Source organism: Glandiceps talaboti, chromosome 10 (genome assembly GCF_964340395.1).
Source record: "Glandiceps talaboti chromosome 10, keGlaTala1.1, whole genome shotgun sequence".
NCBI classification, from domain to species: domain Eukaryota; kingdom Metazoa; phylum Hemichordata; class Enteropneusta; family Spengelidae; genus Glandiceps; species Glandiceps talaboti.
In genome coordinates, this window is record NC_135558.1 from 18,618,271 (window position 1) to 18,635,770 (window position 17,500).

The 17,500-nt window shown below is 36.7% G+C and overlaps 1 protein-coding gene across 1 annotated transcript in view; it reads right to left on the reverse strand.

Annotated features, from left to right (window-relative positions):
• Positions 1–3,284: 3,284 nt before the first annotated feature.
• Positions 3,285–17,500, reverse strand: part of LOC144440934 (A disintegrin and metalloproteinase with thrombospondin motifs 12-like) — a 20,761-nt gene continuing 6,545 nt past the window's right edge. Inside the window, exons 5-14 of the mRNA XM_078130402.1 lie at positions 15,143–15,288; positions 14,163–14,246; positions 12,400–12,524; positions 11,080–11,232; positions 10,371–10,505; positions 8,768–8,924; positions 7,966–8,067; positions 6,559–7,265; positions 5,833–6,017; positions 3,285–4,965 (exon numbers count right to left, since the gene is read on the reverse strand). Of these exons, the coding sequence (XP_077986528.1) occupies positions 4,784–4,965; positions 5,833–6,017; positions 6,559–7,265; positions 7,966–8,067; positions 8,768–8,924; positions 10,371–10,505; positions 11,080–11,232; positions 12,400–12,524; positions 14,163–14,246; positions 15,143–15,288 (1,976 nt within the window). The 3' untranslated portion in view covers positions 3,285–4,783. The remainder of the gene's footprint in view (positions 4,966–5,832; positions 6,018–6,558; positions 7,266–7,965; positions 8,068–8,767; positions 8,925–10,370; positions 10,506–11,079; positions 11,233–12,399; positions 12,525–14,162; positions 14,247–15,142; positions 15,289–17,500) is intronic.

Below are 17,500 nucleotides of genomic sequence, written 5' to 3' on the forward strand. Positions count from 1 at the left end.
TATTTGCCAAGAAACTCCACATTACGTATACCATACACCAGGTACAGCCAACAAACATTGTTTTTAGTTATATTGAAACTGAAAGCTGTTGGTATTCGTGTGTGTCCTTTCACTGCAACATTTTATGACATGTTCTCCCCTGCTGGATTCACAACGGAACCCACCGCTCCGAAATATATATATGTGACCCTCTCCCTGCCCCCTCTCCCCATATTGGCAGACTCTCCACTTCCCTGCCGTCATCATTTAGCGTTGTCTTCAATTCTCTTCCCAAAAAAAGATGCTTATATTCGCTATTATGTTAATCAAACGCCTTAAAATACACCAATGAACTCGGGAGATTATTGTATATGATATGGGACTAAGAGGGAAATAAGGGAGACGAACATATATACTTTTTTGGTAGTGGACAGTGGGCATATGAATGGAGTGGGGGGGGGGGGCATTTACGGACAACTTTCACGTTCCCCTTCCTCTTGATTAATCGCTAATAAAACCCAAAACTTTGTGATTATATATCGTAGATTCTTTTTTTTTTTTGCTTGTCAGTGAAAAGAATACAGAAAATGGACTCAGTTTGGTTGACTTCACCTACTTACACGTCTACAGATATACAGTTCATGGTAAATATAATGACTATTTCATGGGTTTCTTTTCGAAAGCAAAATTCATATCAGTCATCTTTAAAACATAGCTAAAATGACATCTAGGCGTATACATGGGAAAAAGAAGCAATCAAACGGTTACGCGCAGCGGGTACGGTTACAATCGGGGTTGCTTTGACAACCCAGTATTTGTATGCAGTGCATTCCCTTTCACAGTGTTGAATTGACTTCTGAATATTCATATAATTAATTAGTTTTATGTTAATCACAAGAAATATTGTTGGTCTCGGGGGGAGGAAAAACATGACTCACAAAAAAGTAAACATAAGCTGAAATTACATTAAAAGTAAACGCCATCCACGCCAGGAAATAAAAACATTTTCATTAACTTCGAATTCGGGTTCTGGAAAGTCATTTCCTGGTTTTACATCACCCATATTATACGTAATTTCAGAGAAGTGTCGAGTTGAAGTCCCTAGCCTCCATCTGGAGATCTTTGTTCCGGGTCGCATTGCCTCATGGGAGTCAGTAGCAATGTTTACCCACCTGATCTACGTTTGGGGGTTTTCTAACACTTTTTGCTGATAAAAATGCAACAGCTCAAAAGCCTTGGATAACAATTATTGTTTTATAGTATTTTCACTTGTAAAGTGTAAGTTTTGAAATAGATAACATACACTTGAATATTATAATGTAAAATTTATCATATTTACTAAGGAAATCAAAATCCAAAGTAGATTACAAGATGTTGCTTATGCAATGGTTGAACAATGAATATTCATGTCGTTTTCACTGAAGGTAATTGGCACTTATCAGGATCATGAATATTCATTGGTCAACCCATTCAGTCTCTTTAGCGAAACTTGAATTTGGGATGTATTTTTGACACAATATCAGTTGATGACATTTCCATGGTGATTTGAAACGACGTCCGCTGATATTTATTCGGGGATACTGCAAGTTTCATGTTACCGTTCGCTGGTTCCGTGTTTGATACAACGACACGGAAACCAATGAGAGACTACATGCGATATGATTTAAGAGCAAGCTCAAAATTTCTTGCTACAATTTGTCTAAATGAAATAAATCATTTAAACGTTATTGCAACTACACGCAGACATGCAGGCGCCAAGGCGTTTTAATATCTCACTGTGATGTCTGTATAAATATAGTAGCACTTTGTTCATTTTAGTTAGACAAAATGTCGCAAGAAACTGTATTCATTCAACCTTGCTATATCAAAGTGTAGCATGTTCAGTTTCCCTCTGGTTTCCGAGTGCGTGATTGTATCAAACAGAGCCAGTCAAGGGTAACATGAAATGGATTGTATATGTTTCATATTGTTGCAGTCTATCAAAAATGTATACTACCCTCTCACGTATGAATATTGACGTAATTACACAACAAGTGGTTAGGATTTTGTTTTGTTCGAATTCTGAAAAGACCATTTGCAACTGAAATGCACCAGGGGTTTGCACACTGAAATATACACGCGTTCGCCATTAAAATCACTGATGTACAAGGAATTTTGAACTAAATAAGGAATAAAAAAAATAAAAAAATAAATAAATAAGGAATTTACAAGCGGTTCCCAATTGAAATGCACAAGGGGTTTGCAACTGAAATGTACAAGGGGTTCACAATTGAAACGTACGAGGGGTTTACAACTGAAATGTACAAGGGGTTTGCAACTAAAATATACAAGGGTTTTGAAAACTGAAATGTACAAGGAGTTTGCAACTGAAGTACACTAGGGGTTTCCACACTGCACAAGGCATTCGCCACTACAATCACTGATGTACAAGGAATTTTCAACTGAAATATACAAGCGATTCCCAATTGAAATGCACAGGGGTTTTGCAACTGAAATGTGCAAGGGGTTTGCAACTGAAATGTACTGGAGTTCCAAATTGACACTTACAAGGGGTTTGCAACTGAAATGTACAAGGGGTTCCCAATTGAAACGTACAAGGAGTTTGCAACTGATATGTACAAGGGTTTTGCAACTGATGAAATGCACAAGGGGTCTGTAATCTGAAATATGTTTACAAAGGGCTCGCCACTGAAATCGTGTAACAAGCTTAAGGAGTTTGCAACTGAAATATACAAGGGTTCCCAATTGAAATCTGCAAGGGGTGTGCAACTGATATGTACAAGGAGTTTGCAACTGAAATGCACTAGGGGTTTGCACACTGAAATATGCAAGGCGTTCGCCACTAAACTAACTGATGTACAAGGAATTTGCAACTGAAATATACAAGCGGTTCCCAATTGAAATACACAAGGGGTTTGCAACTGAAATGTACAAGGGGTTCACAATTGAAACGTACAAGGGGTTTGCAACTGAAATGTACAAGGGGTTTGCAACTGAAATGTTCGGGTGGTTCCCAATTGAAACGTACAAGGGGTTTGCAACTAAAATGTACAAGGGGTTTTCAACTGAAATCCACAAAAGGTTTGCAACTGAAATGTACAAGGGGTTGGCAACTGAAATCATGTAACAAGCTTAAGGAGTTTGCAACTGAAGTATACAAAGGTTCCCAATTGAAATTTGCAAGGGGTTTGCAAACTGAAATACACAAGCGGTTCAATACAAAACGGCAGTACACCACAATCTAGATAATTGACTTATTTATTTATTTTTTGACTTTTAAATCTATTGTACAAATGATATCTCTTACGTTTCTGTGTAAAGCCTACGTCTATACCATTCCAAGAAATGAACATTCTCAACAAATAAAATAATAAATAATGGAAGTAATTAAAATCGGTAATATCTAGAAAATGGCAGGTATTCGCCATATTGCACAGGTCCCCAATTATAACAAGTTCAAAGTTCAAAGTTCAAAGTTCATATAAGAATATGTTAGCGATTCTGCTTCATTAATTACGACTTGTCTTGAAACTTTTCCCAATATTTTACACATCCTACCAACAGGCTAAAAAAATACAGTTTTAAAATATAAAACCATATTCATAAAATTTCAACAGGTTCACCCTTTCTGTGTCAAAAAAAAACATTACAAGCCTTGTATAATATTTAAAATAAATTAGGTTTTCCATCAGCCATAAAATATGACCGTGCAGGCCAGCCATGTTAAAATATCTTTTAAAAATAATTTCAAATACGACAGTCGATGAGTTCATGTTCTCCTATATGTTACCAGCATATCAGCACCATATTGATATCATTGGCGTTACCAACATCTGCAGTTTAAGTAAAATTTCTTTGAATCATAATTTATCTGCCTATAACCCTTAAAGTATACATCGACTGTAAAAAATAAAATCTCTTGTCCACTAAATACTACTTCATTGACCCGCCTATAGCATAATAAATTGTATATTGAATTGCAAATTCCTCGGGTGACTATTGTTGCTATTCAATACAATCAAACAGACTATACATATAACACAGTATCATGATCAGGCAAGCTACAAAGGCGCTGACATGATGGCCGTCGGCTGATGATCGCAACAGCGTGAAACACTGTGTAACGGCTCCTGTGTATCTTTCTCGATAGTGCGCTATTTACACCGCTCTACATACATATGTACTGAGCACTGTTTACTCTAGCATAGACATTTTCCATATACTGAGTTTATATATGTATATATAAAATTGTCTATATCGTACTTAAATAGCCGGTTTGGGTTCTGCAAGTGGCAGGCGCGGGTTAACTTTGTTTGACTGAGCTATAGTAGAGCAAACACTGCTATTATCAGCATCAAAATTAACCTCAAAATATAAATTCAATTGTGCACCTTTGCAACAAAATATCGTTTTACGTGTACAACATCGAGCTTCAGAATAATATTTCTACCTTCTTGCTAGGGGTATCATGTTTTTTTTTTACACGATTGCCTAAAACATAAATACCTATTTGCCGATTTGAAAAGTTACTTTAAAGGATTCCGAGGAAAGTACAGTTATTCTTCACCTAGCTAGGGGTGCTTGGTATCAAGCAGTTATAGTTTACTTAGCTAGGGTACTAGGTATCAAAGAGTTATTCTTCACCCAGCTAGGGGTACCAGGTATCAAACAGTTATTCTTCACCAAACTAAGGGTACTTTAAAGTACACTTCACCATATTTATGAATGTTTAAGTCTTGTTTCGATTGTGACGCCTACTTATCTTTATGGTTTTACAGTACTTTTTTTTGGTTAAGTAGTAAATTTATATTCCTGGACTTTCGAGCTGGGTTGTCAATTGGGTATATTTATATTTTTGGTTTGCGGAGAAGGGTTTAAATCTCTTGTAGACGGCAACAAGGACCAATATGGCAGCTAAAACCAACACGGCTGCACCGAGAACTATTGATCCAAACCTCATGGTGTCATTTTTAAACAGGAAATTCTCTGTGAAGAAAAAAATTTTAAAAGGGATTATTAATAACAATATATAGACGATTTATTATAGTGAGTTCAGGTGTATTGATTGCGGTGTTCAATATGATGATGCTGTTTTTGTATATATGCTTTAGTTTCCTCTTTTGGTAGAAAAGTATGGTGCCCTGATAAGTTTTCAACGTCACGTGACTGGCGGTTGTGAATATGATTGAATATATCTGTGACATTTTTATACTGGTCTTGAAAGCGTATCTATGACAACAGTGAGGATTATTATGCTGGTAGTGATGGTTGTGGTGGATACGTGGTGGTGGTGGTGGTGGTGGTGGTGGTGATTTTGGTGGTAATGGTGTTTGTAGTTGTGGTGGTGGTGGTGGTGGTGGTGGTGGTGGTGATGATGATGATGATAATGATGATGATAGTGGTGGTGGTGATGGTAATGATGGTGGTGGTGATGATGATGATGACGACGACGAAGATGACGACAGTGGTAATGGTGGTGGTGGTGGTGGTGTTGGTGATGATGATGATGATGATGATGATGATGATGATGATGATGATGATGATGATGATGTTGTCGTCGTTGTTGTTGATGATGATTGCTGATTGATGACCACGACGACAACGGCGACAGTGGTTGTGGTGGTGGTGGTGGTGGTGGTGGTGGTGGTGGTGGTGGTGGTGAGGATAAAACATTCAACTACTAAGTTTATCTATAGATTATATACAATGCCAAAACATACAAAAACCTAGTCCTGTATCCTGTATCCAAATGTGTCACATTGAATTTTAGGCCAAATAGGAGATAAAGAAAATTTACATGTAAATCTTTAAAGTTGTATTTAGTCAGTAAAGTGAAGATATCACAAAACTTACTCAGTACGCAGTAATGTACATTACACAATTCAAACTCTGAAGGCTTGAACTCTGTGGAATCTGTACAGATACTCTCCTCAATTTCTATATGGTAAGTAGAATTGTGCAGTGCGCATACCACCACTCTTGTTTTGTTACCCGTTCCACATTCTGAACTACAGTTACTCCATGGTCCCTCAAACCACCTAGTTGCAAAGTGCAAAGAACATAGAAGTACGTGTTAAGTGTATCAAAATACTGGCATCTACATTGTCGCTGTTATCACTTTCAAATAGATTGATTGATTGATTGATTGATTGATTGATTGATTGATTGATTGATTGATTGATTGATTGATTGACTGATTGTTTGGTCTCAAACTATGCCAACAAACTAAAGTATTTATAATGTAACATGGGGAGGGGGAGAAATGAGAGAAAGGCAGAAAGAAGAAAGGCGATAGACAAAGACGTACAGACGTACAGACGCACAGACAGACAGACAGACAGACAGACAGACAGACAGACAGACGCACAGACAGACAGACAGACAGACAGACAGACAGACAGACAGACAGACAGACAGGCAGACAGACAGACAGACAGACAGACAGACAGACAGACAGACAGACAAACAAACAAACAAACAAACACTAGGCGGAAAAAAGCAAAGTGACAGAAGGAAAAAGAAAAAGACAGACGGAAAGAGAGATGGACATTGAGAGATACCTCGAGGTTGATTACTTACCCTAGAACGAAGTCTTCTTGTGTTGTTGTTGGCAGTACTGATAATGTAGGATGCTGTGTGCGGCCATATTCATCTTCACCAGGAAAGTAGTTTGTCTCTCCTTCTCCGGGATATTGCTGTCCTTCGGGAAAGTTGTCATTTCCATATTGGTCCTGTTCATCATTTTCCTGGTTAATTGGATATTCTCCAGGATAATTTGTTTGTCCACCAGTCTCTTCCCCTGGGTAATTGGTTTGTCCATTCTGGTTTTCCCCGGGGTAATTGGTTTGTCCATACTGGTTTTCCCCGGGGTAACTGGTTTGTTCATTCTGGTTTTCCCCTGGGTAATTTGTTTGTCCATATTGGTTTTCTCCGGGATAATTTGTTTGTCCGTCGTTTCCTTCGACTGGATAATTGGTTTTCCCATATTGGTCCCCTTCTGGGTTATACGTTTGTCCATCTTGTTCTCCGGGATAATTTGTATTCCCATACTGGTCCTCACCTTCTTCGTTGGGATAGCCCGGTTCTGTGTATTGGTCTTCACCAGGATAGTTTGTCTGCCCATAGTCATTATCAATGTGTGTCTCGGTGATATCATCTGAGTAGTCATCATACGAAAGCCAACTATCATTGTCGTCAAGAAATTCTTCCTCATCTTCATCAGGTTGAATTCCCACTTCACCCTCCTCTAATTCTGGTTTATCGACACAATACCCTGCCATACACCACTGAAACATAAATTTGTGAATGATGATGGGTTTGGCCATTAAGTATTCCCATTCACGTCACCTCTTGCAGAGAACATGAATCAGGCTAGCTTGCCGTAAAGAGGCAAGAGTTTTACGTAATCTTCATGTGTTTTGAATTTGTTATTCATTTCAAATTTTGTGAAGGAAAATGTAGTAAACTCCCCCCCCCCCCAACGTTACGTTACTGATAGTGTTCACCAAACTGTTTGCAATCACGTAAAGACACTATGATTCACACAAAGAAAACCATATCTTAATTTTTCTGTTAACCAAAAAGGAAAAATAAGGCCAAGAATTGAACAAGTCGAATACTAATATTGTAAGACTATCAAAATGGTTAATCGTTTGGTAACTCGAATAAGCAATAAAAAGGGAAATTTCCATCATGCAGTACTCCAGTACTTTTGAGTCTCAATCAAAAAAAAGTCTTGGAGTAATCTGGCCGTAGAGGTCGCTGGTCTGAATACAATTTGAAATTCTCGCATTTACACAGTATGCCTGTTAAGTATTTGCGGAACTAAAACGACGGGTCTTTAGAGTCATACGGAATGCAATTCTCATCGATAAGATATACGAAGGGTTTTTGTAGGAAGTATGAAGCTAACATAGTTTTGAAACTCTATTCGCCGACAGATCTTCTAGATTTCCGATACTAACTAGTGATCGGCTAATAACCTACCTGGCCATAACCACACGACGTCCCCTCCAGTGGTGGCCTGTTGTCCGTTATACACTGAGAACTTCTGGACGGTTGATAGCAGTTTAGTTGTTCGCATTTTTCCTTTAGACAGAAAATAAAATATGGTATTCAAAATGAATATATTTTAAAGCAAATGCAACTGGTTCGAAAGATAGTTCGTAACTATGGATACGACGCACGCGCATGCAGTAGATATAGATACAAACTTTGCTACTTAGGTCATGTCTACCTACGTCACAGTCACGCTGTTGGTTTAGCTCAAAACAAACCAAACGATGCTCGTTTTAGAGAGGAAATTGCGCTTACAGGATGCTATTTAAATGAACGAATAAATGGTTATATGGATGAGGGTTAGGGTTATTTTTAACTAGAAAAATCAATGTGACACAACATATGATTGTCCTTGTTTGTAGTTCAATATATTGCAAAAAAGCATAATAAATGTGTAAAATGTATATTATTGTACGTACAATAACAATTTACATTTTTACACATTTTTTTGGCGTTTTGCAATGTATTAAGTGACAAACACAGATTTAGACAATGTGGTTTCACATTGATTTTTCAAGCAAGAAGTCATGATCGAATAGTTTTATAAATTAAAAATCTAAAATATATACTCAATTCTCATCCATATGGCCACTTTAATGGTCGATCGAAAGTATGCTTGATCAACTGAGAAAAAATAATTACAGGTACTATGTAAATGGCATGGGTTAGGGAAAGAAAAATGTAATATGGTGACAGTGCCTGCAATAACACGTTCATCCTTTCATCTCACCTCTCCTGTTCTTTCCAAGCAGTCATAGGCATCAACTCCAAAGATCAATTGGCACTGCATATCACTGCCGTATATCAAACCGGGAGGTGGACGTGTATCGATCATCAAGCCTTCCGGTGACGATGGGTAATCACTCAAACAAAATGCCTTATCAGATCTGAAACAAAAGCCGCCAAGTACATTTAGATTTTGGTTCCTTATTTAAATTCTATAGCGTTCTTTTTAATTATGAAATTACACATGAGAAACGTTTACTTTCATAAATCTTAAATGAACATCGGTCTAACCACAGGGAACAGGACAAATAGATCACTTTGTTCTCGCGATTTCCCGGATTTCTTTTATTTTCTTATTTTCTCTATAATATTTCAAATATGGTTTTAAATGTTGTCATCATAACTATTGTTTCCTCTCACTGCTTTTTTCCTATTTCTACCATTACCACTGTGTTATACCTCAGACCACTGAAAGAAGTCTGATCTTATCCGTACTGCAATTAGTCGGATCATTATATGTTTAAACTCACTGCACAATGTGCAAATAGCCCATGAGTTTGCTCCATGATTAGCAATCTACTAATTAATCCGAAGCTGGTAAACTCTGATAAACCAGTGATATAATGGTAGGAAATAGGAAAAAAACAGTGAGAGGAAACAATAGTCAGGATGGCAATGTTTAAAACTTTATTTGAAACATTGAGAAAATAAGAAAATAATATTAGAAATCCGAAAATCGCGAGAACAAATTATTTACAATTATTTATCATTACTGGGACAAGCCATTAAAGAAGCAAGTCCACTTGTTATCAAAGAGTACCAATATTTACACATGTGATGATGGGCTCTTACATAACACAAGTAAACAGTGTAGTTCACAGCGTAAGATCATTTCTAAGGAGTGGGTCAATTGAGGCAAACCTTATCTCCGTCTTATATCAGTTGTTATCAATTTATTAGGCTATTATAAGTAACACTACAAACAGCTTTAGAGATGCAAACAACTTTTATGACACCCGTTTTCGTCAGGCAAGCCCGCGGGTTTGTTGCACTTGGACCGTTAATGGCTTGTGAATGTCATGTTCGTGCTGTTCCCTGTGGTCTAACTTTCTCTTGCCATAAGCTTAAACATGCAACTGGCGGCGCCTGGGACCATTTTTGCATATGACTGACTGTATGTTTGGAGGTGGAGAACTTGTGATGACTCACTGGCAAGTAATCACCAAAATATAAACATTCCCTATATCTGGGTTTTTCACATGCAAATGCCGCATATTTGAATAATCCTGGATGGCACACAATCTAAGCAGCTGTTTGCAGGGGAATTTGTCTCACTTGGACAGGTTTTTTCATTCTATGAAACAAACAGACTGGTTTTCAACTAATTTGTGTATCAAGTTACCATCCTACAACATTCACAAACAATTTTTACATGACCTGTGTGTTTCTCGAAGCACAGAAAAAATGCTGAAAACAAGACCCAGAAGCGAGTGCTCTGTACAGCAGTTTGAATTTCCCGCATTTGCATATATTAGCCATTATCCTCTTTATATAGGGCAGTTCTGTCTTTAAACGTTATTGATACACTGCAGCATGTTTGTACTCACTTCATAAAAGCTACAATGGCTTCTTGACTACATGTTGACCATTTAATAGCGTTACGACCATCGACTGGATAGCCAGTCATAATGTTCACTTTGTCAGAACAGGAGTTCATATTACCGTCATGATGCATTCCTAGACTGTGGTAGAAATTAAAGAGAAAAGTAGGAATTGAGTATCTTTATGAGGATCAGATAATCATCATCTTTGTCGTCGTCGTCGTCGTCATCATCATCATCATCATCATCATCATCATCATCATCATCGTCATCGTCATCGTCATCATCATCATCATCATCATCATCATCATCATCATCATCATCATCATCATCATCATACCACCACCACCACCACCACCACCACCAACCACCATCGTCATCATCATCATCATCATCATCATCATCATCATCATCATCATCATCATCATCATCATCATCATCATCATCATCATCATCACCACCACCACCACCGTCATCATCGGCATCATCACCATCGATCGTCATCATCACTGTCGTCACCACCACACCACTAACACAACCAACACCACTATTTCACAATATAATCAATTTGAAGCATACATTCCCAGCTTCAAATAAACCGAGACTGTACGTGTAGTTAGTTACCGACGTTCTTCGGCAAATACTGGCCAGTAGCATTATTTAACACTTATTATTCAGAGTTATAATATTACATAGATCTTGTAAAGCGACTTACTTGTGTCCAAGTTCATGTGCTAATGTAAGTACAAGTGCCATTGGTCCACTATCCTCACTGACAGAGTACATTGAGTTCGGGTCACAAGCGCCATATTTATATCCCAGCCCTGTATTGTCATAGTTCTGTTCCTCACCACTGTACAAATCAACCCTGTAATAACCAAGAATTAAACAGCATTTAAAAGGCCAGAAGCTGGACTTGTACGTTTGTTTGTTTGTTGTTGTTGTTGTTTTGTTTTTTTTTGGGGGGGGGCATAAAGTTTTGCTGCACACTCAAAAGGTACCAGTAGTATTCTACTTACTGAAGCACACGTATTCATCACTTGCAATTGTTTGATCTCTAACCAAGTATTAAGATATGACTTATAAACATCCATCCAGTCACCTATACTATATTTTTGGTAGTTTTGGAATTAAAGATCTTTTGACGAACAAAGTGAGATTTTTAGACCTAATCTGCATATCACTGATGGAATCATCGTGTCATGAACAATTCTTAATCTACACACCCTGAAGAACGTTAACATTCGCACCAAATTTCAGGCCAATCTGGACAGTAGTTTTGGGGTTACAGTTTTTTTGACCAAAAGTCACGTTTTTAGACCCAAAACGCACATCTCTGATGCGATCATTAAATGAAGTGACGTGCCTATGTACTTTATAGTATACAATATATACGCCAGGTATCGGTTTAAAAAAAGAATATCAATGCATGTCAGAGATATAGCTGTCCACTGACAGAGGGACGGACATGGGTCATTCGAAAAGCCCCATTAAAGTTTTAGAGAAAGGTCTTGAGAGAACAGCAGGTGGGTGTTAGAAACTTGCAGTGGCGGAGATCGAAAGGAAAATTGTTCTATGATGTGAAAGAAAGTCCAGATCTACCGGTGGGGGTTGACCGATGTGTGAGGGCGCCCTGTCACGGCGTACCTTACAGACCACAGGTCGTTGTCATTGGAACACGAGGTTAGCGAGGTATTGTGGTCCGGAACTCACAGAATCTGATGAATACTAAATGCAAATATCACATAGTCAAGTAAAACCAACAAAACGACTATGGAAAGAAAATGTTACAAGGATACATAAAATGGTCTCTATGTAAATCTCTGTTCCAGAGAGTATTCCCAGTAAACATAACAGTTACAGTTAACCGTACATTTTATTAACACTGGAAACATGTCACACCATATTCAATTTGCAATGCGCTTCATCTATCATTTCCAATTAAATTGGTAACTAGCAAAATACAGACACAAAATAATTGTTTCCGATAACATGATTTATATCAAACTGAGGACTAAATTCATTTTCGTCTTACTTTGTTATCAGTGCTGCAGCGTCATAGTGGTAAGGGCTGAAATCATCGGCGACGTACTGTGGTATCATCCAATCACGAAAATTCTGCAACATCACGTCGGCGTTAGCTTCAATTTCAAGGTCAGTCTGGGTAACAGTTACACAAACAAAAAAAGTAATTAAAGATACGGTTAAAATAAACTGCAATCAGAGGTTTTGACCTCACGATTTGATTAATGATGATGGTGATCGTTGCACAAATAGTAAAGATAACACGATGGACGAGGGGAGGGGAGGAAAGGGGAGAAAATCGATAAGGGGGAGGAGGGGGGGTTCCGCACACGAAACCGCCAAACCACAAATATTGTCATACCACCTACTAAATACAGGAGGACCTTTCTCAAGCCATAGCACTGTCTGGTATAGTCTGACATGTAACTAGTGTTGTTTAAAGCCCGACGACTAGCTGCAATTGTAAATGTTGTTTTTTTTGAAAATGTTTTGTTAGAGACGATAACTTTCTCGTAATATCACACACCCTGAACAGTATTGAATCACCTACAGGTGAACGTATTTTTATTGCTGTATTCAATCATAAATAAAATTAAATTAATTTTGGGTCTGTACCCAAAAATCAGCGCCCTCGACGGCGATCACGATTTAAAACCTGTTATTGCATACGAGTGGATAAGATCAACAACTGATTAATATCTACAATCATGTCGAAAAACGATACTAGTGTTACAAACTAGGTCTATTAAATTTAAACATGGCGATAGGTTCAAAACCAAGCTTTCGTTCAAGATTTAAACTACACCACGCATAATTTTGACCACTAATTTACATATACAATATCTTTTTCAAAATAAGTAACTGACCATTTTAGTGAGTATATATTTGGTTACGTGATGAAAAATTCCCATGTGCAGTTAGTGCAGGTAACCCTGCTTGAAGTATTAACATTACCATTTCTCATACAGTAAAATTGCTCCTTTCGCGCGAACGTTCCCCGTATAACCGTCCAGGGCAGCTACCCTCTCCATCGGTGAAGTACGCAGCAAAATAATCTCTATGGGAGGATCTGATTTTACGGTGCACGTTATGATAATAACAATTCGGAACTACACCATCGTCGTAAACTACAGCCTCTTTTATGGCACCGTCCATTTCGCAGTGTCGCAGAAGAAATAATAGCTCTGGTTTGAGAAAATGAACTACAAAAGGAACTTACTTTCCGAAAAGCGATCAATAAAATATCCCTGGGTTTGTTTTTTTCCCTTAAAGTGGCCATATGGATGAGAATTTGGTATTTATTTTGGATTTTTATTTGATAAAACAGCTTCACTAGGTTTTTCTACTTGAAAAAATAATGTGAAATAATATATACCAAGTCCATGTTCACATCTCAATAAACAGCAAAACATTAAACAATGTGTAAAATGTTTGTTATTCTAAGTACAATAACAAACTTTTTACACTTTTTGCATCTTTTTGTAATGTATTGAGTTATGAACATGGACTTGGTATTTGTTCTTTCGCATTGTTTTTTCAAGTAGAAAAACATATAGTGAAGCTGTTTTATCAAATAAAAATGCAAAATAAATACCAAATTCTCATCCATATGGCCACTTTAAACAAGCTAAGCAATTTTAGAAACGGGGGATATACATTTCGGTCAATATTATGATACATTTTCGGTCTGACCATATAATTCTTATCGAATCTGAATGTGATACACAAACAAGACTGTGGACAAAACTATCACAATATACTGCGGTACCTTACCTGTGGTTCGGTTAATATTTTTATCCTTGACAAATATAATTTGATGTCCACCCCGAGTGAAGGGTCAGCATACAACCCTGCAACCTGAAAAGAAATACAGAACCGGCATCTAAGTATGCTATATATAAGATTACCCCTCGGTTGGGGGAAAAATACGAAAAATAACATTCTGGTTGTTGTTTTACATTTTCTTTGGACATGTTATGATGTAGCCTTAAGGTTAAAATTTTCACTTACCACAAACATTGCTTGGAAGTTCGACATAGTTTTTGTTCTTTTCAGTCAGACACAAAAAGTAGCCTACTCTGCAACAGCTACATAGTAAAGGATGCGGCGGTCTTTATTTTAGTGGGAGGGGTTGATTACATACTAAATATACAGTTACAGACGTTGGGGGAGCTCTAAATAACACGTCTATATGTTACAGTGACGCGCAAGTGTACAACACTTCCAAGTTATCTGCATCATGTACAAGTTATTATAGACAGAATCAAATGGGCTAGCATCTCTCTTATGAATCAAAATGCCAGATTTCATCTTTCCCCATTTAGTCTCATTTGTGTCCATGCGTTGAATCAAACGGATTTGTTTGTCTACCATACCATCTGTGCATCTAGCATGTTGACGTTTGCAGCAGCAGTGCTGTTGAGACACATGGTTAGCTGGGCTAGGAGAATATTCATGGTACGTATAGCCCGGAAGTCTTATAGGGGATTTGCTTCGACTATGGAAATAATGTATGGCTGAGATTGTGATATGTTATAAAACACTTATTGTCATGCCGTATTTGGGCACTAGTAGACGTCTGTTACCCCGATCGAGGGCTATTCAATAGCATATATTTCCTTCCTCACTTAGCCTCGAGGATTATTGTTGCATAACAGCCCTCAATCGGGGTAATATCGGGGGTAATATACATCTACAAGGGCCCTCATAGCCAGACACCAAGTGTATACTTAAACCTAAAATCAACAACTTACTCCATTTAACATGATCATAACATACTCCTCTGTATCATCACCATGATATTTGTACATTGAGTAATCGACTACAACGTATAGTTCCAGATAATGTTCATCATATTCGTCTCTCCTGACCCTGGTAAGACCACTAGGGGAAGGACTCCCTAATGAAATAAGAGCAGAGAAAACATCAAATTCAGCCAACTACATGGTAAAAGTTAGCACATTCATTTATCAAGAAAGTCTCAAGATATACACTCACTATTCCCAGTTTTTAAAGTGGCCATAGGATGAGGATGTGTGCGATTATTTTGATTTTTTAAAATTCATAATATAATTTTATCATTACTTCCTACTTGAAAAAATGAATGTGAAACAACAAAGTCTGTGTTTGTAACTCAATACATTGCAAAAAAAGTTGAAAAGTGTGTAAAAGGTGTGTTTTTGTTGTTGTATGTACAATATTAAACATTTTACACATTTATTAATCTTTTGCAATTTATTTTTGCAAGTTACAAACAAGGATTTGACATATGTTGTTTTACATTAATTTTTTCAAGTATGAAACCATAATGAAATTATTTATGTATTTAAAAGCCAAATTGAATACCAAATCCTCATCGATAAGTCCACTTTAATTTAAAAAATGTCTTCATTTTGGATGTGAAGCAAGTTATGATACTTTAATTCTTCCTGGTGTACATGGAAATACAGTCGCACATGATCTGCCTGTCTACTGTAATCAAGCAATTGCAAAGTGCCAAAAAACTTGATAAAATGACCGATTAAAATGAAAAAGAAAATATTCTCGGAAAATATGTTGCACAATTTGCATGAGTGGCAGGATAACCTGTAAGGTTGTCATTGACAATCACGCATATTAAAATCTATTAAAAATTAATCTTTTGAATTAATAGGACGGAGGAATATTTAACTAAGCAGTCAAATTAGTCGTCTGCCTAAACAATAAAATAAATGTGACGCCTTGTAATTATCGTTCCTCCAAATCCTCTTTTTGTTAAAAATAAATGATTATTGTGAATGGCCGAAATGTGTCACGGACTGATTCCCAACAATATTCAGATTGCTTCTCGTTTTCACGAATTAAACAATGCAATAAATTCACTAAAATGAAATGTGAATATTAAAATTTGAAAAATTATTTGTTAACAATAATAAGTCGAGTTCCAAACACGAAAACAGTTATGATATCATATAATATGTAACAGCTGTCTGTCACTTTACAACGACATTAACATAAAGCTGAAATAATCCAAAATCTGTTTTTTTTTTAAATTAAAATTCATACAACATTGTGTATATTTGCACGTCAATTTTGATGTAAATTATCATTTTTTGCCCCAAATAAGTAAATATCGGTGATAACATTATCGTTGTTACTATAATTATCATGTCTGTATAACGATTTCCCCAGCTGACCTTGTGTATGACGTCATAACTATAGATTGCGAAACCCTGAACAATAATTCAAAAATAAATAAAAATCAGAATTAGCTCACAGCTGTGATGACTCATTCCATATGCTTCGTGATTTAGAATTAGGTAAGACTTCTATGTTCACACTGCATACTCGGTCACGCAGTTGTTGTTTTTAATGCGACACAGACTTTCTGGCCGCACGATAAAACACGCTAGAAGTTAGCCATATGAAATATTCGCACTCAGATTATGGAAATCGTCGAAACACCAGTTGCACAGACAGGATCTGTTTACTTTGGACTAAATCGTCGACACACCAGTTACACAGAACATGTGTTTACTTTTGACTTTTTATTCATGAATTCACACATTTCAATAAATTCGACGATGGTTGCAGTTGATTATATTAATCGTAATAACAACAGATTGGGGTTCAAAAAATTGAATGAATATTGTCAAATAAAAAAGGAAACGAAGGATAAAAAAAATGGAATTCCTGTGTAAGCTTATGGCGGTAAACCTTGCAACGCCATATTCGTCTGCTTTCGTCAGAACAAACTACGAACATTCAGCTGCACGGATAACAAATAAAGCATCGTGATTGTAACTTTTGTGTGGAAATCTAACACTGTGACAGGTAGGTGGTATCTATGGGAAGCCGTTCAGGCCAAAAGTATTTTTTTATTTTTGCTATAGTATTTTATATTTTTCGTACTTACAAACTAATTTTAACAGTTTATGTACTTTTATTCCATGTTCACATTATTTTAATTGATATAAGTTTGCATTTATTTGAGAATATTGTTTTATTTTTCGTCAAACCAGAATTATTTTAAGGATTATATATAATTGAAAAGTCAAAATATATTTTTTGTTAATTTTTTTATTTTATTTTTAAAATTTAAAAAAAAAAATTTCAACTTTTTTTTTTCTTCC